This window comes from Natrix helvetica, assembly GCF_964273705.1.
Source record: "Natrix helvetica genome assembly, chromosome: 1".
Taxonomy (NCBI): domain Eukaryota; kingdom Metazoa; phylum Chordata; class Lepidosauria; order Squamata; family Natricidae; genus Natrix; species Natrix helvetica.
In genome coordinates, this window is record NC_138548.1 from 113,677,550 (window position 1) to 113,704,913 (window position 27,364).

General features: G+C 38.2%; 1 protein-coding gene across 3 annotated transcripts in view; it reads left to right on the forward strand.

Annotated features, from left to right (window-relative positions):
- Window positions 1-27,364, forward strand: part of SLC25A22 (solute carrier family 25 member 22) — a 76,799-nt gene that overhangs the window by 25,822 nt on the left and 23,613 nt on the right. For 2 of the 3 annotated variants that reach the window (XM_081935181.1, XM_081935182.1), the window contains exons 2-5: window positions 7,743-7,857; window positions 12,574-12,699; window positions 17,979-18,034; window positions 25,734-25,824. In XM_081935181.1, coding sequence (XP_081791307.1) covers window positions 7,838-7,857; window positions 12,574-12,699; window positions 17,979-18,034; window positions 25,734-25,824 — 293 coding nt within the window. In that variant the 5' untranslated portion in view covers window positions 7,743-7,837. The remainder of the gene's footprint in view (window positions 1-7,742; window positions 7,858-12,573; window positions 12,700-17,978; window positions 18,035-25,733; window positions 25,825-27,364) is intronic. The other variant, XM_081935183.1, reaches the window with a different exon arrangement.

The following is a 27,364-nucleotide window of genomic DNA, read 5'->3' on the forward strand; positions in this document are numbered from 1 at the left end:
TCAGCCATCCGTTTCCATGTGACTGAAGATCTGAAAAAATCAGGTTAAAAAAAAATCAGGAAAAATCACCAGAGAGCCAGCTTGGTCTAGTGATTAGGGCACTAGACTAGAAAGCTGGAAACCATGACCAAGGCAGTTCAGGTCCTCTCTTGGTCATGGAAGTCAGTTGGGCAACTTTGAACCAGTCACTCTTTCTCAACCCACAGGGTTGTTGTGCAGAAAATAGGAGGAGGGTGTGTTGGATATGTTAGCTGCCTTGAGTTATTTGTAAGAATAATATAGGTGGAATACAAATAAATAAATAAAATGGAAAAACTGTGTTAAGCTAATTTGTGTAATGACGTATTTCCAGAATACAGTTAATTTAGGATACCAAAATTGAATGAAGTATTTTAGTAAAGGCTTTCCCTGTCCAGTTGCGTCCAATTCTAGTGGACAATGCTCATCTTTGTTTCTTAACCGAGGGAGCTAGCATTGTCCAAAGACACTTCTGTGATGATGTGACCAGCATGGCTATATGTCACGGGGCACGGAATGCTGTTACCTTCCCACCAAAGTGGTACCTATTTATCTATTTGCATTTGCATGTTTTTGAACTGCTAGGTTTGTAGGAGTTGAGACAAGGATGGGAGCTCACCCCATCACACCATGTTTATAACTATTTACAAATTCTCAAATATATTATTTGGGCTTCTACTTTTAGGAAGGCTGTTTCATTCCATTTTATACATTCTTACCTGATATTAATTCTCTGTATTTAAGCAAGTCTTGTTCAACCTCTGTTGGTTTTGCTAAGCAAAACCAGTATTTTCTGGCTTTCTAAGAAAACAGCAGAGAATGGATCTGATATTTCTGAAAACATTTTTGGCAGTCACTCATTCAAATGCTAACTAGACATTGGTCAGGTGCTGCCCTCTGCTGAGATAAACTCCCCTTCAGTTTAATGTAAAAAAGTAGGGTGTTTGCCTGGTTGCGGGATTATTGAAGGTTGGACTGATCAAATCTAGAAGAGACTTTGAACTTGGCAATTTGTTACAGTTTAAAAAAAAGATCTTCAGTATCTGTGCCCAAAGCATTTGCAGTGGGATCTCCAAATGAATGCTGTAACAAAATGGACTATGTTTCTTTGATAAAGTATTATCCTTTCTATAATAAAAGAGGGGCAAAGGTTAATCACTCCGCACTAATATGTTATTTCAGAAAGTTCTACATGCAGATTTTCCTGCTCTTGTGAAGACTGAAGAATGTGAAAGAGCTCTTTTGTAGAACTGAGAGGTAGGAGAAGGAATGTGTGAAAACAAAAGGGAGCAACAAGTCTAAATAGGAATGTGCGACTGCAGCTATGGATTCTTGAGTCATTGAGTTGCAATTCCTTTCTGACTAATATTAGGAGACAGTTAAGACCACTTAAGGACATCTGCAGAGAGATGGGATGATTGGGATAAATGTGTGGAGAAGTGGGATTACTTCTAAGGTCAGGGATGGGCAAGCTTTTTTTTGCGTCAAAAGCAGCAGAGCTAATTGACTGTATGAAAAGAAGGAACAATGCAAGGAATAGGAGTGGAGCTGAAAGTAGGACAAGATATTATTTCTCTCTGTCCTCTTTCTTTTTCTGATAACTTACTTTTGACCTAGTTCTTCTCTTCTTTTTCTCAATATCATCTCTCCCAAGGAGAAGGATGGCTAGTGAAAAAGAGCCCTTAGCCAAAGTCTGCAGTGATTCCTGCAGAGGACTGTTGAAATGAGGCTTTAGGACATATATCCTAGCTCAAAGAAGCCAAGAGGCTGAATTATGAACTAGAGAAAAAAGATTTGCCTGGTGGTTTACTGATTAAAAGTGAAGTTCATCTAAACCAGATTGAGCTTGGAATGTACTGGTCTCTAATTGTAATGCTGTAAAAGAGCACACAATATCTCTAGTCCATTGTGAATTAAAATGTGCTGTACAGTTAATACCACAGGAGATTAATTGGACAATTCACTGGATTAAAGCTTATAAATGGACTAGTTTGAGATAAATTTAGCTGTTATGGTGGATCTCTTCTGGGATATTGCCAGTGCCTCCTACAAGACAAAGAGTTTTATAGTTGAATCACAACAAGAGAAGTTACTGTCAGAAGTTTTTTTCTTCCTCAGGACATGGGTAGCAGTTGTTCAGCAGAGGAAACTAACTGATTCTGGCATTTTACTTTTTTTTTTCAATTTTATTAACAAACATATAAAATACACACACAGAAAACTTAGACGTACAACACATTTACACAATGCAATACAAACAGGAGCTTCCTGTTCTTTCTAATAGCAATTATCAATCAATAGCTCTCACCTTATATTATTTCCCATTCAATTATATTTCATTTGAGTTTCACCATTCTTAACTTTCTTATTTTACTCATAACTATTATTTTTGAGTTTTGTTACATTCCTTCATTGATTCTTGTTTCTTTCCTCCATCCACCTATATCATTTATCCCATATCTGGTAGAATTCTGATTCTTCTTTTCCCTGAATTTCTTTAGTTAGTTTGTCCATTTCAGCACAGTCCATAACCTTTCTTATTATTTCATCTTACTTGGAGTTAGTTTGTTTTTCCATTTCTGGGCAAAAGCAATCCTTGCTGCCGTAATTATATGTAGTATTAAATACTGGATTTCTTTTTTGTATTTCGCAGACATTGTTCCTAATAAAAAAATTTCAGGTTTCCATTCTATTTTAACCCCTGTTATTGCCTCCACCAATTTTTGATCTTTTTCCAAAAAATTTTAGCCTCCTCACAGGTCCACCATAAATGGTAATACGTTCCGTGTATCGATTCGCATTTCTAACATTTTGGGGAGGTATTTGTTGATATTTTAGCTAACCTTGTTGGTGCCAGGTGCCATCTATAAAACATTTTGTATTGGTTTTACTTGTATGCAACTGAGAGTGTCATTTTAAAGTTTGTTCCCCAAAGTTTTTCCCATTTGTCTAATTCAATATTATATCCAAAGTTCTGCGCCCATTTTATCATTTGTTCTTTCACAATTTCCTCTTCCATTTTATACTTCAGGAGAAATTTATATATTCTCCCAATCATCTTTCTATCTGAGCTTTGAATAATTTTATCCAATTCGTGTGGTTCTGTTTTGATGTCATATAATTTGGTATCTTTATTGTATTTAGTTTTGATTTGAAGGTAAGTTAGCCAGTCAACTTTCATGTTCTGTTCTGCCAATTCTTCAATTGTTTTTAAGTTTCCCTGTCTATCAATTAAGTCTCTATATCCTAGCATTTTGTTCAAATCTATAAAATTTGGATGGGTCGTCCTTTCTGTCAGTGATAGCCAATTCGGAATTTTCACATAGTGGGTTTTTTTTATTTTGAGCCATTTTTGCAATAACGCTCTTCTAATTAAATGATTTTGAAAGTATTTGTGCGTTTTATTTTTATCATCCCATAGAAATGTATGCCAGCCTGCTTGCAAATCATGGCCTTCCAAGGTCAAAATTCTTTTATTCTTTAGCTCTATCCAATCCTTTTGGCATTTTAATGCTGGAAAAGGTTACCTTTCAAATGCTTATACTGTATATGAGTATAGTTTACATTTATTTGTTAATTTGTTTAAGATATTTCTTTGCTGCAACAATCAAAATGACTCTAGGCAGCTTACAGAGAAAAAAATACAATATCAAACATACCCAATTTAAAATAAGATAAAATAAAAATACAACCGCACTACAAGTAAATCCAAATATATCTTTTTTATTTTATTGTTGTTTTTACTAGTTGTTTGGGCAATAATTTTATTCATATTCTGGGAGTGAGCATATTTTTTTTTCAAAAAGCTTTCCCTAGCCTTCAATAAAGAAAAACAAATCTGGAATAATTTTGAAGTCATCTTAGTGTCAGCAAGATACTAAAATGCATATGAGTAAATTTAATGTTTGGTAGTTATATTATAAATGTAGTCATTTGTGTTTGGCTCAAACTTGTAAGGAAGGATAATACTACTCAGAAAAGTTTCAGATGGATGTTCAGAAGCATATTCAAAAAAGGTTGCTTATGAATCAGGTGATTCTCCTCAAGGATGATAGGAAAGCAACCATCTAAGTACTATTGCTATGGGATACTTTACTAAGAACAATTTTAATTGGCTTCTTTCTGAGATATTTGCAATATAAGAACTGTTAACAGTTTGCCACTTTGGATGAACATTTAGGACAATTGCATATAGATCTTTATTAGATTGCAGCTTTCTAATTGTCGAGGGCAAATTTGTAATGTTGAGAACATATTATGCATATCTTTGCAAAACATCCATCATTCTCAAAACACTCATTTTTCAGAAAGCAAGTTGAGATTATTCTCTTCCTTCAAACTTAATATTGCTACATTGGCTGGCAGGTGGGCTCATGTTCACAAAGACCCTGAGCAGCAATTGTCTATCATTTTATTTTCTAAAAATGTCTTTGGTCGCGTGGGAGAGAAAATAATTGTGACTGATGCATTACTTTATGAGGATAAAGGCTGCGACTTGCTATCTCCCAATTTAAGTTGGGATTCTAGACAGCTTGACAGCAAATGTTGACCCATGTCATGCATCACTGTAAGTATCTTAACCATAGTTCAAGCTGCAGCTGCCTGGCCTCAGAGGATGCCCTCAGCCAAAAATTGTGACAAGAAACTCTATAGCAATAATGTTGCAAGCCTTGTGACTTTTTGCAGAACTTATGAAGGCCCCCTTCTTATCATCACCATATATACAAAGACCACATTCTCTTTTAGAATGTATTGCAGTAACTCCGAACTTCCTCAGTCTCTGAACAGGAACAATGTGACTCATTCCAAAGGTGCCATTGTAAAGGGGCTCAAGGAGAAAGGATGGCTTGCTGTAGCAAAGCAAACAGCTGGCTGACGCTGTGCTTTCTGTATTTGCAGCTCTTTGAATGTGAATTTTTCTGAGAATAAATTCAGAGGATCTGAATCATCAGATGGGAACTGGTGGTTGAGCTCCAGCTCTGACTGTGGAACTGAGAAACAAAAGACATTAAAAAAACGATGCACGTTGTTCAGATCCATCCTTGGAAATGCTGGCTTTTAGAGGTCATTTCTCTGCCTTCCCATGAACTGAAATACTTATAACATCAGTTGTAACTTCTAATGGATTCTAAAAACATGCATGATTTCCCAATTGTTAAAGGAATGAAGGTCACTGTTCCTTATTGGTGAAGAAGACAGTTGTGCTATGTCACTTCACCTTTCTGTTCTGTGGGCCGAAAGAGTTAATTTTATAGTTGGCTAATTCTCCCGATAGCAATCACCCCTAGCTCAGTTATGTGTGAGAATTCAAAGGTGCAATAGAGCTCTCTCTGGTTGCTTCACAGCTGCCACAGTTGAATATTCAAAGAGAGATTTTCACAATAAGTTATACATAAACTGGGGGATGGTTTGTTTCGTCATCACTTGTTGCCCTTCTAGTACAATGTTTTCAAAGCTGAAAATCTTCAGTGTTGTCCTGTTTTGTATGTATGCTGTGTTTCTATTACAATTTTGTAGTTAAAGGCTAAATTACAATGGATATGGAGGGATATATACAGGGAGTCCTCAACTTATGACCATTGATTTAACAATCATTTGAAATGTTGATGACACTGAAAAAAGTGAGGTCATACTTACAACCATTGTAGCAATCTGTGGTCACATGATCTCAACATTCAACGCTTGGCAACTGGCATGTGTTTACATCCTGATTCACGCAGTCACCCTTTGTGACTTTCCCAGGGGCTTTTGACAAGCAGAGGCAATGGGGAGAGCTTGGTTCACTTAATGACCATAGGATTCACTTAATGACCACAGTAAAAGAGATCACAAAATTGAACATGACTCAGTTGACACCTGCATCACTTAGTGACAGACATTCTGATCCCAATAGTGGGCATAAGTTAGGGTCTCTCTCTGACTCTGTCTCTCTGACTCTCTCTCTCTCTCTCTCTCTCTCTGTGTGTGTGTGTGTGTGTGTGTGTGTGTAATATAATATAAATAACTGTGAAAAACAAGCATGGTGTAGTGGTTAAAAATCTGGACAAGGAACAAGAGAACCCAGGTTCTAGTCTCTCCTTAGCCACAAAAGCCAGCTGATGATCTTGGACCAGTCACTGTCTCTCTGTTGCCAAGCAATGTCAGGCTATAAGCAATGTACAATAAACTGGTGAAGAACAAACCCCTCATTGCATCATGTAGTGATGAGTTTGCTGTGAGAACTAAGGAAGCGCAGTGCAAATGAACAAACCCTACAGTGAAGCAGGACAAACATACGTAAATGAATAAATCACTTGATGAGATTACTTGATAGTTCTGATGAATAGGTGAACTGTTCTGTTGACACATTTTGTGATGTTCTGGTGTCTTGTAATGCACTACTTTTCTTTTGCAACAGCATGTTGCAAAATAGCTGGTCACTTTTTTGTGTGAATCCTGACGCTGTTACTAAAAACAATTGCATATATGGAACTAATCAAACAAAACAAGAATCACAGTCATACTTATGAGAAATTCTAGGATTATTCAAAAAGCATAAAGTAAGTCTTGAGCACCCCTGTGGACAGAGAATCCACAAAATTGTACTTTAATTATTGCTTGTTGGAAAATGTAATTTCCAGGATTCCTCTTCTGAATGCATTATATTTAAAGGGAATAATTAAATTCTTCTTCTCCCCCCCCCCTCCCCAATAGCTCACCCTTAGTCCCTGAGGAATTTCTAGCACCTTGTAGGAATGTTGCACTTCTTGCCTACTATATAATCTTGGCAGTTGCTGCAAGATGGTTTGACGTATTGTTAAGGTGTGCGCCCTGAGCAATGAATAATTTATTAGCTGAAGTCTATTAATGTAGCCCAGTTGTTAAATATAAATAAAACTGTAACCATAGTCATTTTTAGCTATAGTGCTCTTTAAAAAAAAAGTTACTTCCATGGTTTGGATTTTGAGAGGTGCTAAACTTGTGTTTATGTGAAATAGACCTGAAAATCTAACCAATTCTGTCTTAAAGATCAGTTATTTTTCTGGATTTGCATAAGAATGCTGCTACTTCTTTTGCTGCATAGTTACTTAATGGGAAATTTGTGTGAAGCAGAAATAACAATCATTTGTCTTCTCTCTCTCTCTTTATTTTCCTTGTATCCTTTGCAACAATTTTCGGCAGGCAGCCTCGCTTCTCTTGTGATTCTTTCCACAGAGCCTGCACATTTGGCAAATGCTTTAGTGCCGTATGGGAGGTGGGTGGAGAGGATTTTGCTGTCATTCTTTCAGCTGAGCTTGTTGACTTGCTTCAGTAAGTACCAGGAAGAGCTTTTTGGGAATACATTGAAAACTGAATGTACTTAATTTCTATTCCAAACGAAATAGCTCTGTTTGGTAAATGCCTAAAATATCTAAATGATCTTTCCCACGAGTTAAGGTTAGCAGTAGAGAAGGAAATGGCTTGCTTGTGTCTTTCATATAGATTGCAAAATTAAAAGAATGGTCAGATCTAATGCAAGTAATGTGCCTGAAGTATAAAAATAATGTTTGAGGATACATTTCATTTTACCATTTGTGGCCAATTGGAATAAGATGCATTTTTCTTCATTTTATCCATTTTTGCATGAAATTTCATTAGATCTCTTGGAAAATCCCCAGGAAACTTTTATCAAAACATTCTTACCGAATACAAAGGTAACCGTGACTGGAAGTAATAATGTTAATGTTGTTTCCATCTTTTTCTAGAAAACCAACGGCAGAATTAAGTGATTGTAACCCCAAAGGTTTCGAAGACTTTTGGAAAACTAAATCTTGTTTCTACAAGATCAGAACTGAATTAAATGGCTGATAAACAGATTAGGTAAGAGCTTTTTTCCATTCCTCTCTCAGCTATTCTCTCTTTTCTTTTGTGTTGTTTCCACATAGTCCATTTTCTTTATCTCTAACTCCAAAATACATCTTCCTTTTGCCTTTACTTCTCTTTTCCCTAATTGTCTTCTATATACTCATTTTCATTGGCCATTGTATTAAATGCCATCTGGACATTAGACCAATTTCTCAAAATTAGTAAATTTAGGGGAGATCATCTTATAGAGGTGTGGTTGTTGTTTTACATCTTCTACATCTGTAGACGTATGGTTATAAAGAAGGGTTTCTGTATACATAGAAAGTTGAGATTTTGTGTGAAATGCAACTTGTATATTTGTTTATATGTTATAGTTTCAGAATAAAAATAGGATGAAATTGTAGCCTGTAGCTACATATTACAGTATCTCTATCAGAATGATTTGTATTGCAAATGTGCATATTTGTTCACTGGATACAAATGGAAAGTGGCATAGCCTTCCAAAGGATAATGTAGCTAACAGATGAAATCGATAGAAAGATTAAACGATGAAAAACTGTAGAGGATACAAGATGAAGATGAGTTTATAGGTGTATCAGGAATTTTGATAGTCTAGGCCCTTGTATGTATATACTTCTTCCAGTAACAGAATAAAAAAGGTCATTGAAATAAGATTTGAAATTATATAATGTATACCTTCAGTTTCTCTAGATTTGTTTTTAAAAATATCTTTGCTTGCATATTACATGTAATCTTTTTTGATGGTCAGAATGCATATATATTGGGATACGGTTATCAAGCTATATCCCCAATATAGTAATATTACTTACGGCACAGCAATTTCTTTAATAAATCACAATATTTCATATTGTAAATATTTGCAGTTGATTCATAGATAAAATGTGATTTTTATAGAATTTAAACTGTGACAACCATTTAAATACTGGATTGATTTGTGATGTCACAATAATAAAGGATGCTCAGGTATGTCTGTTAAAAAAAAATCCCTTAAACAGAACTGAAATCCTGCTTCCATTCTGTTAAGCAGATACTTAGTACATTAACATTACAGACAATGTTAATATGCTCTGGTGAGTTGTCTAGACATGGATTTGATTTTTCTGCTTTGTAAAATCCCTAATCTAGTTTTCAGTAACCCCCTGAATTCATTGCTAGGTTCATCTGAACCCTGGAACTCAGTTGACAGCTTCCAAAATCTTGACATAGCTTTTATTTTTTATTTTCCTTTGTTAAAAGGCATTCTGAGTACAGTATTCTATTCTACTTAGCTCCACAATTATCATATTCTTTTTCAAGAATGGCTCCATAAATTAATTTTCTCCCAAGACAAGCATTATGGATCAACTTTTGATCACAGTGAATGCAGTGTCAAAAGATAAAGCATAGACAAGCAGTTTTTAATTCCCTTTGGAGAAATTGACAGAGGACTGAATGTCAGTGGTAGGTGGGATTCAAGCAGGGAGGGATTTAATGGTGTATGAGGCCACTCGTTCTTTTTCTCTCTCTCTTTTGCTGTTGCCTGCCCAATACTTCTCCTTCCCCCATAAAGAAAAAAGTAGGATAGATTTATCAGGAATCTGAATTGTCTACTTACAGTTGACTTTAAGTATTCAATTAGTGCCATCCCATCTAATGTTTTTAGAGAAGAGTTCTTTATCAGAGTATCTGAAAATCATATATATAAGACTGATATGCCTTTTTAGAGCCCCATCCTAAAACTTAAAATGTGACAACAGTTTCTACAACCTGACCTCTAACTCTGCATGTCTCATGGTAATTTTATTGTTCCTTTGTTCTACTGCATTAGTCTTAGGAATTTGTTTGTAGATGTTGGTAGCTGGTGTACTAGTTATAGGGTGATGGGTCCCTACCAGAACTCTAGAAGGTTATGAATGGGATTTTACATACACAAATCACCATATTTATAAATGTACAGATGAGCACAAGAAGACTTGCAGTTGTAAGAGAACTGCCAATTCTTTGTACTGGTATCTTTTTTGATTGGGATAATTTTTAGAAAAATGCAGAATATGAAGATTCTTTACAAAGAACTATAAATACAGAATTGCATGCTGGTCATAAACAAATTTTAAATAGTTCCTGTTTGAGTCAAGCATCAAGTGTTCAAAATGAAACCAGTATTTGATTTCTTTTCATTTTAAATTTAGGCTCATGTAAAGATTAACAGCTTTACATTGTATGTAGGAATATATTCTAATCAGTTTAATAAGATTTGAGCAACAGAATGACTTCATGCCAGAATATATACTCTGAGATGTTTTTCTAATCTTCTAAATTTATAAGGTGACACAAGGTGGTTTAAATGGTATAGTGCAATGATGGTGAACCTATGGCACGTGCCACAGGTGGTATGCGGAGCCATTTGTCAGGGCATGCAAGGCGCTGCCTTGTGAGCTGGCCAGCGCGCATGCGCACGCTGCCCAGCTAAGTTCACCGTTTTTAAAAGCCATTTTTTGCCCTCCCCAGGCTCCAGAGGCTTTATAGGAGCCTGGGGAGGGCGAAAAGAGCCTCCCTCGCCCCCCCCGGAGGCCCTCCGGAGGGTTCATGAACTTCCCTGATGCCTTCGGAGCGCTTAAAATGACCCTCCGAGCAAACCGGAAGTCAACCGGGGGGGAGCACCTGTTGTGCACGCATGCGCATTGGGTGGGTCACACATTGCATTATGGGTGCGGCACGCACGCACACGACCCCCTGTGCTCCCCCCACTTGTGGCACGCGAGCCAAAAAAGGTTCGCCATCGTTGGTATAGTGGCTGATCTGGGAGATATTTGACCTACAAACTCCCACATGTTTTGTCTTGTTATACAACTCCACATGATACACCTCCAACTGTCTGTCTTTTGAAAATCCTCAGAGTTCTTTCACCAACTGCCTGTATTTGCTCTCTTTGTCTCCCTCTGTCCTTTCCTGTCCAGTAAACATTCTTGATAAAGGCTGAGCAAAATATGCTACACTTTCTGAGGCTGCTATCTTTTCTTTCTCCCTTTTAGAGATTGGCCTTCTAATCTTGGCCATTATATTTGAAAGTCAAGTCAATAATGCTGTTAAAACAAGTAGAGCCATACAGTTCTTATATAGTTGGAGATCTTGTAAGGATTCTATACATCATTTTTTCTTTTCAATTCAGTATGATAAACATGGAGTTCCTGTAGATTTAAGGGTTAGAAGCTTGTCTGAGAGTTAACTCTCATTGAACTCAATGAGCTATCTTAAGTCATCATCCAAAGCACCTAAAATTATCGGTGATGTAGCCATATCATTAGTAGGAAGTCAAACTTGACTGAAGGAAATTCTTATCTGTTTGAAAATAAAAAGATTTTTATATGGGTTTGTAGATTACATTAAGATGTAGTTTGATTTCTTGAATTTGACTTAACATATAGCCATTGTGGGTTGTAAACCGTAACATTTTGGGCACAGCATTGTACGTACCTAGCTAAATTTGACTTATTACACTAAGGTTAAGCAAAAGGAAATCATTGTAATAAAATAGGAGAGCTTGCTGTTATCTAACTTCTTAACCTCTGTGGCCTTGTGGAAATAAATATGAAATCCAAGCTTTATATACCATTGGAGGGTGGATTTTCAGAAATGTTACAAAAAGATTTCTGAAAAATAAAGTTAAAGGAAATAACTACACATACAGAGAACAGAAAATGTTCTTGAATTAACAGGGATAGGGTTTGATCGGTTTTGAAAGGATTAAATTTTCAGTCAAGTGATACATTCCCCACTTCATCAGATTTAGTCCTGATTCATTGGTCTCTAGTCTATGAAATGTGCTGTGAAAGTACCTATACAAAACAATACAATAGTAGAGTTGGGAGGGACCTTGGAGTCTTCCAGTCCAACCCCCTGCCTAGGCAGGAAACCCTAAACCATTTCAGACAGATGGCTATCCAACATCTTCTTAAAGACTTCCAGTGTTGGGGCATTCACAACTTCTGGAGGCAAGCTGTTCCACTGATTAATTGTTCTGTCAGGAAATTTCTCCTCAGTTCTAAGTTGTTTCTCTCCTTGATTAGTTTCCACCCATTGCTTCTTGTTCTACCCTCAGGTGCTTTGGAGAATAGTTTGACTCCTTCTTCTGCGTGGCAACCCCTGAGATATTGGAACACTGCTATCATGTCTCCCCCAGTCCTTCTTTTAATTAAACTGGACATACCCAGTTCCTGCAACCATTCTTCATATGTTTTAGCCTCCAGTCCCCTAATCATCTTTGTTGCTCTTCTCTGCACTCTTTCTAGAGTCTCCACATCTTTTTTACATTGTGGCGACCAAAACTGAATGCAGTATTCCAAGAGTGGCCTTACCAAGGCATTATAAAGTGGTATTAACACTTCATGTGATCTTGATTCTATCCCTCTGTTGATGCAGCCTAGAACTGTGTTGGCTTTTTTGGCAGCTGCTGCACACTGCTGGCTCATATTTAAATGGTTGTTCACTGGGATTCCAAGATCCCTCTCACAGTTACTACTATTGAGCAAGGTCACCTATACTGTACTTGTGCATTTCGTTTTTCTTGCCTAAATGTAGAACCTTACTCTTTTCACCATTGAATTTCATTTTGTTAGATAGTGCCAAAATCTTTAAGATGCTGCAGCCTGGCATTTATCTACATTTCTCTTGCCTTTTGTGGCTGGTTTGCTGTTCTCTTGGGAATGAACCCCTGTGCTTTTTTTCTTACAGTTTACCTGCCAAGCTGATCAATGGAGGCATAGCTGGGCTCATTGGGGTCACCTGTGTGTTTCCTATTGACTTGGCAAAAACACGTTTACAGAACCAACAAAATGGCCACAGGATGTACACCAGTATGTAAGTATCCCACAGATTTAAAGAGAAAAGAAAGCATTCTTTTTTTTTAATCACTTGTTCCTTTGCGTGAATTGCTTATGTAATATTTGTACAAAAATCCTGTGGAGCTGTTTACTGAGATTGTCCAGGCTGCATATTTTTAGTAGAACCTCGATCCGAAGTTTGTTTACCAACATGGCATCACAGTGTTTTGGTTAATTGAGGATTTTTTTTACAGCTATTATAGTATTTATAATAATCTTAGGAGTTGGGTGCCTATGAGAGACATTTCAGCTTTATCGCTAAAAGAGACAACCCATATAACCCATTGGGTAGCTATAATAAATTTTAATAAACAATAAATAAAGTAATCATGGAAGCATTAATTCTAGCCGTTGAATCCAACCCTGCTTTGTGCAAGAATCCATATTAAAACATCAGTGATAGATGAGCAAATCTGGCGTTGGCCATTCACTATTGGAATACTTGCAAATACACATGCAGTTAGTAAAGAAAGAAATTTGTTTATTTATCAGAGTGTTATACTGCCTTTATTAAATAATTGAAGGCAACAAATATATATAATTTCTTTCCTCCTTGTATTCTCCTCACAACAGTAGCCCTATGAGATGGGTTGGGCTGAGAGAGTGACTGGCCCAAAGTCGTCCTCTTGGCTTTCATGCCTTAGGCTGGATTACAACTCAGATTCCCATAGTTTCTGGCCTGTGGGCTTTAACCACTAAAGTGAAATGGGTTCTCTTACTCTCTCAGAGTAATTAATTCAACTGTACTAGGAAATCATTCCTCACATTCAATTAAAATCTCTCCCCCCCATAACTTAATTGATTAACATTCTACTCTCTAGGATGATTCAGCATAATTATTTATTTGATTGGATTCCTATGCCCCTAACCCTTTTGTCTAGGACAGGGCTGGCTGGGGAATTCTGGGAGTTGAAGTCCACAAGTCTTAAAGTTCCCAAGTTTGGACATCCCTGGTCTAGGAGCTTTCACAAGGATGTCCCTTCCTTCTGCCCCCCACAACAACCCTGTGAGGTAGGTTGGGCTGAGAGAAAAGATCTGGCTCAGAGTCATCCACTGAGTTTTCATAGCTAACTGTGGACTGAGCTTGGATTTTTTACCCAGTTCTATTCCAATATATACAAATCGCTAATGACCGTCTTCTGCCTGACATCTTTTCAAATCCTTGAAAAGTACTGTCATATCTATTCACTGGTTTTTTTTCTTCTCAAAGACTAAACATTCCCAATTCCTTCAGTCTCTTTCATCAGACATAATTTGTCATCCTCAAGCCTTACCAATTTCTTTGAATCCTCCTTACAGTGAAGTATGCAGAACTGTACACAGTATTCAGAGGTGGGTTGCAAATCCCGGCACTACCAGTTTGCTCATTCGCACGCAACACTTCTGCGCAGAAGCATCCAGGTGGGTGGGCGGAGCCTCCTGCCACCACCACTACCGGTTTGCCCGATCTGGGCCGAACCGGGAGCAACCCATCTCTGACAGTATCTAAGGCAGGATTCAACAACAGACAATGAAATGAAATGTCATTTTCTTGTGACTTGGAAAATATACTTCTCTTAATGAAGCCTAACATTTCATTAGCTTTTGGGGACTGCAATCCTATTAGATAATCTTTAATCTCATTTCTGTCCTGTAGGCTATTCACTTTTTTATTTGTGCTTTCAAATAAATTTTGACTCACGATGACTGGATAAGTCTCCGCAGTTTTCCTGGCAAGGTTTTTTTTTTAGAAGTGACTTGTTCTTGCCTTGTTCTAGGGCTGAGTGAGTCTGACTGGCTCAAGGTCACTCAACTCATTTTGTGCCTAAAATGGGACTAAAATCATAATTTCTTGGTTTCTAGCTTGGTGCACTGACTATTACACTAAATTATTTTACCCTCACTCCCTTTTATTTCACCTATAGTTTTAATTTAATAAGTATTCTCTCTGCGTCATCCTCAAGTCATCTATACAACTATTAAAAAGCATAGAGCCCAGGACTGAGCCTTTAGTAGCTCTCTAAAGGACCACCCTCTAGTCTACTGAAGAACAGTTGAGCTCTCTCTTAGTTCAATCTGGAACCAGCTGTGCATTAGTATACTAGACAGACCGTGAGCCATTGTGTCATCGTTTCAGAGATATTTCCTTATCAGATTTCTCAGTGCTTTCAATAATGCTTCACATATACTGAAAAGTTCTTAAAAATTCAGGGAAATATTCAGAGATGTATCTGCCTCGAAAGTAGCTGATAATTGCATAACACAATAAAACATCAGGAGCTGAACACAGTAAACGTTTTATTACATGCATGTATTTGCCTTTCCAAATATCTATTTTATGATAATTTTTCCTTGCTTGCGTGATGAGTAGTGTAATCAATGTGCCTAAAGGAGATTGGATGGATGTGCCAATTGAAGTCCTCATCCTTTTATATCTGGACAAAATAGAAGGATAAAAGTTTCCACTTTGGACTTGGAAGATCTGAGTTCTATTTCCCACTTAGTCATCAACATAAGATCACTGGATCTATTTTGGACTATTCATTTCCTCAGCCTGATTTATCTCCCAGGATTATTGTAGGATAAAAACATTAAAAACATCATTCCATTGCCTGGGTATTGCCCTTTCATGTTTCAAGCAGCAAGGTCATTGAAGGATTAATGCAGTCTATGCTGACAATCAAAGATGGTTAATACACAACATGAGAGAAGCAGTGGAATGGGAACCTTTAAAAGAGCTTTGTTTATTTGAATTTGTTGGCTACAGTTCCCCTGACACATGCTCTAGTCTAGTGACAGATGAGAAGATAAATTTCAGCCTGTTAAACAAAGTACCTTATCACATCAGGTATTTCCAGGCTAGAGAAAATGGTTTTTTGGAGATCATCATCTTTTTGCACTTATGAGCTTTTTGGCACTGAGGAAAATGGTGAGAGATAGATGAGAAGAAAGGTCTTCATACACTGCCCTGTCCCTCTTTCTTACCTGGCTTGTTAGTTAACTCTTCATTTATGAGACAAAGGAAATTTCATGGTTTTTTTTTCTTTTTTTCTCTACCTCCCTCCAAAATTGTCAACACTGTGCTTATATTCAAGAGCCTGTCTTCCAACAAGAGTCCCTGCTGAATTCGAATCTCTCACAAATAATTACTCCGTTATTACATAAATGGTCAACTTATAAAATATATACGATTTACCTAAAATTAGAACACTTAGCATGCAGAGGATTTTTTTGAAGACTACATATTTGAAGTCTACTCAAGTATGAAAATAATCATTCATCAAAGTTATATGACCCAGAGTTTCAGCAAATTGGTGGCTGGGGAAACATTTTGCTTATGGCTGTTTTTATTTAGCTTCATAAGTTTCTCAAAGAAATTATGAAAATAAAATTATTCTTGAGAGTGAAATGTTCTTAGCCTTCATTATATCTGGACCTGGTTTTTTGCTCTTATTTTTTTAAGGGGTTCTGTAACTCTTAACAAAGGGGAGCTGTTTTTAAACAGGTTGAAAACAAGAATGACATTCTGGCACCGATATAGTGTTGTTACTGCTGTAATGCTCTCATTACTACTGTAATGCTCTCTACATGGGGCTTCCCTTGGGACGCACACGAAGACTGCAGCTAGTCCAGAACGCAGCCGCGCGGGCAGTCATGGGGAGTACTAGGTACTCCCACGTAACACCGCTTCTGCGCGAGCTGCACTGGCTACCTGTGGTCTTTCGGGTGCGTTTCAAGGTTTTGACCACCATCTTTAAAGCGCTCCATGGCATAGGGCCTAGTTACCTGCGGGATCGCATCCTCCCACACACATCCCTGCGGCCAATTCGCTCTCACAGGGAGGGGCTTCTCCTGGTGCCGTCCACTAGGCAATGCCAACGGGCGACACCAAGGAGTAGGGCCTTCTCTGTGATGGGCCCAACCCTCTGGAATGACCTCCCCCCCGACATTAGAACCACCACTGACTTCCGCTCCTTCCGGCAGAAACTGAAGACACACCTGTTCCGACTGGCTGGCCTGGCATAATTTTTAACGTCTACCTTCTGGCATATATATTTCCTACTGGTTTTTTAGGGGACTTAATTTTATAGGACACTGGGGTTTTAAATTCTGTATATTTTAAATTATTCATTTAGCAATTACAGTTCTGTCTATTTTTATCCTCCTCTTATTTATGTATTTATCCATTTAATAATTTTAATTGTTTAAATTTTATTTATGATGTTTTTGATATGGACTGTACACCGCCCCGAGTCCCTTTTGGGAGAGGGGGCGGTCTAGAAGTGCTAATTAAATTAAAATTAAATTAAATTAAGTTAGAGAGTTTTCCAACATAGGCATGTGCTGAGGGGAATCAAGAGATAAAATGTGCACTGTGACATCATAATGCAAACCCTTTAACTTACAAACTTGTGTTCAATGTGAAGACGCACATTAGGAAAGGGGGGAGTTTGTATTGTAATGTTGAATGAAGAGTTTGTCATTGGGAGCCAACTAGCTGAGTAGTGCTGTCAAATTGAAGCATGCCTCAGGATAACTTTTCATGCAATTTACAGTCTGAACAAGGATAACTATTCCCCTTCCTTTCCCTGCACATGACAGCCTGGCATCTAACACTGAAACTGTTGGCACAACCTTTCAAATCTGTTCGCTCTCATATATGCTGTATTGCAAGTCCAGTCAACTGGTTATGTGGATGGCAGCGGCTGTCCCATATAAGAAGTATCCTGATTTTGAGAAGGCTGAACAGTTTTGGTCACCACGATGTAGAAAACATGTTGAGAGTCTAGAAAGAGTGCAGAGAACAGCAACAAAGATTATTAAGGGACTTGAGGTTATAAAGAACAGTTGCTGGAATTGGGTATGTTCAGTTTAATTAAAAGAAGGACTATGGGTGACATGATAGCAGACTTCCAATATCTAAGGGGTTGCCACAAAGAAGAGGGGAGTCAACCTATTCTCCAAAGCAGCTGAAGGCAGTACAAGAAGCAATAGTTGGAAACTAATCAAGGAGAGAAGCAATCTAGACCTAAGGAGAAATTTCCTGACAGAACAATTAATTAGTGGAACAACTTGCCTCCAGAAGTTGTGAATGCTCCAACACTGGAAGTTTTTAAGAAGAGATTAGACAATCATTTGTCTGAAATGGTTTTGGGTTTCCTGCCTGAGCAGGGAGTTGGACTAGAAGACCTCCAAGCTCCCTTCCAACTCTATTATTCTGCTCTTTTTAGTATATTAATGAGTAGTAACTCTTTGCTTCTTCCATCTTTCCAACAGGTCTGACTGCCTTATTAAAACAATCCGGTCTGAAGGATATTTTGGGATGTACAGAGGTCAGTATTTCATTTCATGATCACAAATAATTAATTCTAAAAAGGAATCTTATTGAAAACTTTGCATCTAGATTAGAGGTTGCTAAATTTCAGCCATATGGCTGCTGTGCATTTAGCTGCTTTATAGCAATTAGTGTTTCTCACCACTGAAATGCGGTAATTTAGAAGGGATTCTAGGTGGCAGCCAGGAAAAGAGTGCTTATCGTGGCTTAATTTTTCAAGTGTGAAATAAAGATCAACAGGCATTCCTCTACGAATTACATTTTTTTTGTTGCCATCTAGGTATGAGAAAACTTTATATAACTTGCATCAGGCTGGCAATTGGAAATATAGATTTTTTTAAAAAGGAAAAAGTTAATTCAATTACTTTCATTAATATTAATCACAACTTTAGAAAGCAAAGGAACCTGAATATATTATACACACATAATTTCTTGATGAAATCATTTCATATACCCACTGTGTTTGCTGTTATAAAAATTATTTGTTATTTTTTAAAAAATCTGTTGACTTTTAAAATTTTATGCAAGTTTCCTACATGTCAGTATGGACAATAATTGAGAAACAGCAAGTTCCTGAACTAATTGATGTTAGAAATGCTGGAGATGGGGTTTTTTTCTGGATAAAAACTTGTGACTTTTTACAATCTCACGAGAAGCTGAAATCTGGTAAATGAACATTTTCTCATCCCTCTGATTGCTGATCTACTTACCATACATCTGTTAAAGCTAGCAGTGACAAAAAGACATTTAAATGTACCGAGCAGAAGAAAAATATTATCCATATTACATTAGCTAATTTACCTTCTGTCTATCTTGACACACCTTCATTTAACAGTATAGTCTAAGATTAGAGGCACATAGTTTCAGTTCCAACAGCTATAAACCTTGAAGTAATTTCTCTAATGAGAAGGGTGTAGCTACAATTGGAATCTCATTTAGTTTATAGTACTAAAGATTTGCAAGAGTAAACATTTTTATCGGTTTCTCGGAAGGGGTTATGCAGCATACCAGAGTACCATAGCTTACTCTGCAGCATTGGAGAGCATAGATAAAGTTACTTTTCAGATTTGATTACATAAATCCCTGTCCTGTTTTAATGATCGTTGAAACAATGCTGCAACAGCTCTTTTGTAGCTTCCCAGAAAAGGAAAACGGGGAGTGGCAGCATTAGAAGTACCTGGTGGTTATGTCAAACTTTTTTTAAACTACCTGGAGGGCTGGTGCATAGAGTGAATACTTATTTTTAATGAGAGTTGAATATTCAGAGCAGTTGTTACTCTCTAGATTGAATATTTATGATCAGGGCAGTGACGCAACTAACAGAGAGTAAAAAGTACAGGTTGTCTTTGACTTACAACTACATGTTCAGCAGCCATTTGAACTTTACAATAGCTCTGAAAAAAGTGACAACCTGTCCTCATACTCACAACCATCACAGCATCCCCATGATCATGTGATCAACATTTGGGTGCTTGGCAACAGGCATGTATTTATGACAATTTCGGCATCTTGGGATTGTGTGATCACCATTTGTCACCTTCCCAGCTGGCTTCCAACAAGCAAAGTTAATGGGGGAGGTTGGATTTGTTTAATAACTGCATGATTCACTTAACAACTTCACAACTATGGCAAAAAAAGTCATAAAGGCATGTATGGCTCACTTAACAACCACCTTGCCTAGCAGCAGAAAATTTGGTCAAAATTGTCGTAAATCAAGTACAGATAGTCCTCCACTTACAACCACAGTTGAGCCTGAAATTTCTGTTGTTAAGTGAGACGTTTGTTAAATGAATTTTGCCCCATTTTACAACCTTTTTTTGCCACAGTTGTTAAGTGAATGACTGCAATTGATAAGTTGGCCACATTGTTATTAAATGAATCTGGCTTCCCCATTAATTTTGCTTGTCAAAAGGTGATTACATGACCTTGGGACACAGCAACAGTCATAAGTATGAACCAGTTGCCAAGCATCTGAATTTTGATCACATGATCATGGGGGCTGCTGCAAAGGTTGTAATTGTGAAAAATGGTCATAAGTCACTTTTATCAGTCATGTTGTAACTTTGAACGGTCACTGAATGAACTTTTTTCTGTATTGCCTATAAACTCACAGGAATACAAACAAGAAGGCTTGAGTGGGGTCTTCTCATGTAAGTGTGGGAAATCCAGAAAAGTAAAAACTGAAAACTTCCTTCCTTGTTAGAAAAATGCTGGTGTCAGGCGTTCTAAATACCATGTATGAAATCAGAGACCAGGCAGAATCATACTTAAAGTTCCAATTTAATCATACAGGCAAGTTAGCACGTCTATGGAATTCCAACTCTAATGTTCTTCCTGGAATTCCACCCAGTTGAAAGTTCATTATCTATCCCCACATCCCATAATCCATCACATGTTCCAATCATCATCTTCCACGCTGGCATCTACACCCCTCTGCTTCCGGTCCGGTGTCGAGGTGCGGAGACAAAAGATGACCTTGAGCTTCTATAAAAGAATGACAACAATACATTCCACAAATCCTACTCCTTTCTATCCCCCCCTCCCAACTACCACACTAATGAAACACATAAAAAATTATAAGAAAGTGTGGCAGGCCAAAGATCCTAAAAAGAACCTAACTACAGGCCTGACAGCTGGATTCCTTTGTAGCCTCTTATGCATCATCCTAATGCTATTTCTGAACAGCAGCTCAGAGACTGCCAGGTCATCCGTTTGGACCAGATTGTGAATAATAATTGCACGAAATTTCCCACCAGTTTGCTCAGCTCTCAGCTTCTTCCTTTTCTTTCCTTTTGGATTGGGAACCAGCCAAAAACCAATCTTTGCCAAGTTGTTTCCATAGCACAAAACGTCTGCAAAGCAGACCATGCAAGACAGGCAGCTGTCTTACTAAGAATAACCTCCTCCTCATCCCTGGATTTGTAGTGAAACGAGCAAACCATTTCTAGCTACTGGGAACTAAGTGAACTTTTCTTCCATTCAGTACACATGTATTGATCTACTTTGTGCTCTCCCAAAGTGCCATCTAGGGACTTGCAGCATAAGACAGTCAATGTCAGACCGTTTTGATATAAAGGGGATGCTAGCTTTGCTTAGGATTTTCATTTTGTTTTTCTTACCTTGAAAAATGCAAATAGAGGCAAAAATTGGCATAATCTTGCCCCCTTCCCACACATACATTCCGTGATGATGCAAACTATGTCAACTAGAAAACTGCATAGTTGCCTGGCCACAGGGGCTTGGGAAGCAAAGCACCAGCCTTTGTTCACTCTTGAGGCAGATTATTTGTATCCCCACTCCTTCCTCTAAAGCAGCGATGGCAAATCTTTTTTGGCTCGTGTGCCACAAGTGGGGGGAGCGCAGGGGGATCGTGTGCGGGCGTGCCGCACCCGGAATGCAATGCGCGACCCCCCCAGTGCACATGCGCGTACAACACCCCCCCCCATTTTTACATGCTTTTTCCGCCCTCCCCAGGCTCCAGAGGCTTTATAGGAGCCTGGAGAGGGCGAAAAGAGCCTCCCCCGCCCCCCCGGAGGCCCTCCGGAGGCTTCAGGGACCGTCCGGACGGTCCCTGAAGCCTTCGGAGCGCTCAAAAGGATCCTCCGAGCAAACCGGAAGTGACTTCCGGTTTGCTCGGAGGGTGGTTTTAAGCGTTCCAAAGGCTTCAGGGAAGCCTCCGGACGGTCCCTGAAGCCTCCAGAGGGCCTCCGGGGGGGTGGGGGAGGCTCTTTTCGCCCTCCCCAGGCTCCTATAAAGCCTCTGGAGCCTGAGGAGGGCGAAAAATGGCTTTTAAAAAGGTGAACTCAGCTGGCCAGCACGAGCATGCGCGCTGGCCAGCTGACAGGGCAGCGCCTCGCGTGCCCTGACAAATGGCTTCACGTGCCACTTGTGGCCCGCGTGCCATAGGTTCGCCCTCACTGCTCTAAAGCAAAATTGGTCTATACCCATTGCAGAAGAATAGTTTTAATGCCAGTTCGCTGTGGATAAATGGCATTGGTGACACAATAGTTAGAATGCAATAATGCCAGCTAACTCTGCTGACTGCCAGCAGTTTGATTCTGATCAGCTCAAAGTTGACTCAGCCTTCCATCCTTCCGAGATCAGTAAAAAGAGGACCCAGGTTGTTGGGGGCAATATGCTGACTCTGTAAATTGTTTAGAGAGGGCTGTAAAAAGCACTGTGAAGTGGTATATAAGTCTAAGTGCTATTGCTGAGTGAGCAGAGCTCATTCATACTTAAACCTTGAAGTGTCTAAATTTGTAGGTAAATATTTTAAAAAACATCTGTCTGGTGCATTGTACTTTCTCTTGAGGGTCACCCTTGGTGGTCTTAGCTTAATGATGGAAACAGAAGAATCAGAATAGATAACACTATAATATAATGATTTGTCATTACTTGACAACTCCGGGACATCTTTAAGATTTCTAACAACTTGTACTTTTGTCTTTATCCCACTAAACACTTCTGTATTCTAGTAGTGATTTACCATATTTTTCGCCCTATAAGACGCTCCGGAATATAAGACGCACCCAATTTTAAAGGAGGAAAATCTAGAAAAAAAAGATTCTGAACCAAATACTGTAGTAAAATATTTTATATCAACTGTATAAAGTTAACAACAGTTTAAGAACAATTTTATGTCAACCATGTAACATATTAAGAACTATCTTTACTCTCATTAACAGTCAGTAAAGTCAGTAAACAGTGAAAGTAACAAAAATAAGGCTGTAATGTTTTTATTCGAACCCCAAGAATTCCTCTTCTTCGCTGCTATCAGAAATGAGGAAGGACAGATCCACGCAGTCATTGTCATCACTTTCTTCCTCACTGGTGTCAAATAAGACGTCGTCTTCTGTTCCATCCAAGGCATTACTAATGCCACACTTCTTGAAGGATTTTACAACAATGTCCTCCTTCACGGAGTCCCATGACCTTTTAACCCATTCACACACTTGTGTGATAGTGGGCCTCTTCATCCGCCCAGTAGACGTCAGATCATGGTTCCCAGCTGCCATCCAGGTGTTCCACTCCTCTCGCATCAGAACTTTGAACGGTTTGTTAATGGAAACATTAAACATTTGGCGTATAAGACGCACCCAGATTTTCACCCTCTTTTTTGGAGTAAAAAAGTGCATCTTATAGGGCGAAAAATACGGTAATTTTTGGTAGAAACTGATATTTCTACCCATACAACAAAAATTTCATTAAGTAAGAAGCTTGTGGTATTATTTATTTATCAAGGCTATATGACTGCCCATCTTTCAAAAAATGACACTGGACAGCATTCAATGGCGTTAAGTACAGGAGCATGCAGGTTTTTAGATTATGCAGAGCTCTTAATAATTTGTTGTTAAAATGTACTAACCACTAGTTGAATTTTCTTTGGGTTGACTCAGTAATAGAGAGAAAACAGCGCTTCATGGTCCTGTTGTATATGCCAAGGAAGATTATGTAATCATATTATTTTAATTAGAAGCATTAGCATGGGCTTGTTGGGGAAGGGGAAGGGCTTCTTAGTTGTATAGCCAATTTGTCAACGGAAGCGGCTGTTTTTTTCTAAACCACAATTGCGTTAGAGACAACAGTTGCTTTTCAAAATGCCAGCTTCCCATTTAGTTATTATGGCCCTTTGTGAAATAGTTGGATAGGGAGCAGATGAAAGATTAAAATGTTCCAAACACAAAGAAGGCTTGGCAGATGCTGGACTCTCTTCTCTGAGTGATTTCAGTAAAGTGGGTCATCCTAGCATTAGTAATCCCCCTTTCCTTTGTCCTCCCGGAGCCAGGCACAGCTTGGGATCTTCTCTGTAGCCCCTGGGATTTGTTCTTAGGTTTTCTAGATATATATATAATAGAATCCCCCTTTCCCATATCCCTGTCAAAGGCTGTCTACATGCCAGGGAGCAGGACTGGCTAAAAGTGGCGCTTTGGTGCGTTTTCCTGCAAAGAGAATTTCCCCTGAACAAGATTTCGCTCAGAAAAAACAAGTGTCGGGCAAAAGGAAAGTCGACCTGCATTGACAGGAAAATGTTACTGATAAATATGAATATGTATGTGGAGTTTCCTGAGGGATAAAAATATGTGAGCCTTAATATGCATGATATTGGCAGTCCCTAAAACACATTTTTAAGGGAGGACCTAAGCATTATCTGAAAGAGAGGACTGAATACAAAATAACAAAGTTGGATGGGACTTTGGGGGTCTTCTAGTCCAACCTCCTGCTTAGGCAGGAAACCCTACACCACTTCAAACAAATGGTTATCCAATATCTTCTTAAAAATTTCCAGTGTTGGAGCATTCACAACTTCTGGAGGCAAGTTGTTCCACTGATTAATTGTTCTAACTGTCAGGAAAGTTCTCCTTAGTTCTTGTTTGCTTCTCTCCTTGATTAGTTTTCAACCGTTGCTTCTTGTCCTACCCTCAGGTGCTTTGGAGAATAGCTTGACCTCTTCTTTGTGGCAGCCCCTGAGATATTGGAACACTGCTATCATGTCTCCCCTAGTCCTTCTTTTCATTAAACTAGACATACCAAGTTCCTGCAACTGTTCTTCATATGTTTTAGTCTCCAGTCCCCTAATCATCTTTGTTGCTCTTCTCTGCACTAGAGTCTCCACATCTTTTTTACATTATGGCGACCAAAACTAGATGCAGTATTCCAAGTGTGGCCTTACCAAGGCTTTATAAAGTGGTATTAACACTTTACATTATCTTGATTCTATCCCTCTGTTTATGCAGCCTAGAATTGTGTTGGCTTTTTTGGCAGCTGCTGCACACTGCTGGCTCATATTTAAATGGTTGTCCACTAGGACTCCAAGATCCCTTTCACAGTTACAACTATTGAGCAAGGTACTACATATACTGTACCTGTGCATTTTGTTTTTCTTGCCTAAATGTAGAACCTTACTTTTTTATCATTGAATTTCATTTTGTTAAATAGTGCCCAATATTCAAGTCTGTCAAGATCCTTCTGTAGCTTAAGCCTATCTTCCGGAGTGTCAGTTGTTGGAGGTGGCTTGCCTAGGGCACCTAAGCAAATACATAATAAATAAGATTTAAACTAGTTTTTCCAGTTTGTACTCACCCCTCTTAAGGAGATTGGAGGAAACTACCATTAACATGCCTGGATTTTAGACTGAGTCAAAATGTTTTGAAAGGAATACAGTAACAGGTCCTTTTAACATGTGGTGACAAAGCTGACCTATTTTGTATATTCAGACAAACAAACAAATGGAGCCAAGAGAAATATTTCTGGAATTCTCACTGGCTATTTCTGGCTTTGTCTAATGAAGAACACTGTTTCTTTTGCCAGTGAATTTTGCAACAGCAATTGGATTCTAATATATATGGCTCTGGGGACAACTGTCCTACCTTGTCCAAGGATTAAACACAGCTGATGGGAAAGAATTGTACTTTCTCTTTAAAAAAAGATGCTAACAAATTCCTTTGCAGTTTAGCTGTCTTCCAGTGTATGAATGTAGAACTGTCTTTATGTAGCACAGTTACCACACAATATAAGAAAGAAGGTAAGTGGCAACACTATTGCCATTATTTGCTGGCTGCCAATCATAACACAACTTTTCCTGTGTGTAGATACCACTCACTTTTTGCTTTGAGCGCAATTGATTGTCACCATGCAAAGATGATTTAAAATCCCTTAAATCACTAAAGCTCTGTGTTCTCTTCTTTTTTCTTATCCAGGGGCTGCAGTGAATCTAACACTTGTGACTCCAGAAAAAGCCATCAAGTTAGCTGCCAATGATTTCTTTAGGCACCATTTTGCCAAAGATGGGTAAGTGAAATGTGGGGCATACTGCACATAAGGATTTCCAACAAAAATTGGAGGATTAAGCTGGAATATGTCACTGTTACCCCATTGTTGTATATTTTCCCCTATTATAGTTGACAGAACAGTTAAAGATCAACATCTTCGTTGGTTTTGCTCCTATACGGTTCAGCTGCTTTATTGTGCTCACAATATAGAAATTGATACAACTCCAGAACAGGCAATTTGTATATTTTTGGGACTGAGACAAACTATCAGCTTTTGACATGCCCTATTTGGTACACTATCAAAATATGATGTCTTCCTTATTCCAGGGCAGGAATGGTTGTTACTTACCACTTGGGTGTTCTAAAAGTAAATGAAGGCTAACTTGTTGTATGATTGTTGATGCATTTTATAGTTTAATAAAATTCCAGCTTCTATATTAAGGCAATATTCTTAATTTGCAGATAATGTGAAAAAATTCAGTTTCTAGTTCACCAAAATGCTTTAAGCAGTATAGCAAGGCAACAAGGCCAACTTGGAAGCCTTGGGAGCTTCACATCATCATAGTTTTATGACAAAATATGGGATTAGATTCAGATATCCAAATTATTTGACTAACTGCCAAAAACACACTTTTCCTATAGAAGAAAGAAAAAGAAGAAAATAATACAGAATTGACCAAAAAATATAGTATTGAAATCTAGACATGGAGTTTACAATCACAAGATAATTGTTATCATAATAGGGAAACCCTTTCTTGGGCAATTAAGTCATTATATTTGGTTGATATTTGAATAACATTGCCTCTAGTTATTTAACTCCACCTACTAGAAATATAATTTTTGAGATCTTTTGGGGAACTTAGAAGCTTTCTTCCTTTTATGACTTATTATGCTAAGTAAATAAATCAAAATGCAAATGTACACTTTTTGTTTGTTTTCTTCTTAGAAATAATAGTTGGGGGCAGGGTTTAACTCTTCTTCATGCATATACACCCTGCAGTCTTTTGAATATCTCCCCCTGCAGTAGTTGCTGTTCTCTAAAAGAAATCTGACATCAGCACCAAGATTTGGAATAGAGAAATTAGGAAAAAATAGACCCTCCTCATTTCCCCATATGTTACAATCCTAAGAAGAACCCCCCCCTCCTTTTATAACTATCCTTTTTTACTTACACTTATCTTGTTGATGATCAAAGCGAATTGCTCAATTAATAGAAACATGCAGTTCTTCTTGCCTTAACTTTGGATTGGACAAAATGTTTTCATAGCTGTAAGATGTCATTCTGATAGCTGATGAGAATGATGCATGTGAAAAATGAAAGTGAAAGCCAGTCCCCAGAGGGTCACTTATTTCCGTCACGAATTTCAGCTGCTAAAAATACTGTGTTTAATACACTGAACTAAACTGGGGTTTTTTTTATGGCAGGCAGTAGATTGTGTCTATGTATGTTATCATATACCTTCTCTAAAGATATTGTGACTTTGATTAATGCCTGTTCCTTTGTCTTTACAATTCCTGGGAGAAAGGAGACTGAGCACACAATACCTTTTCATGATATC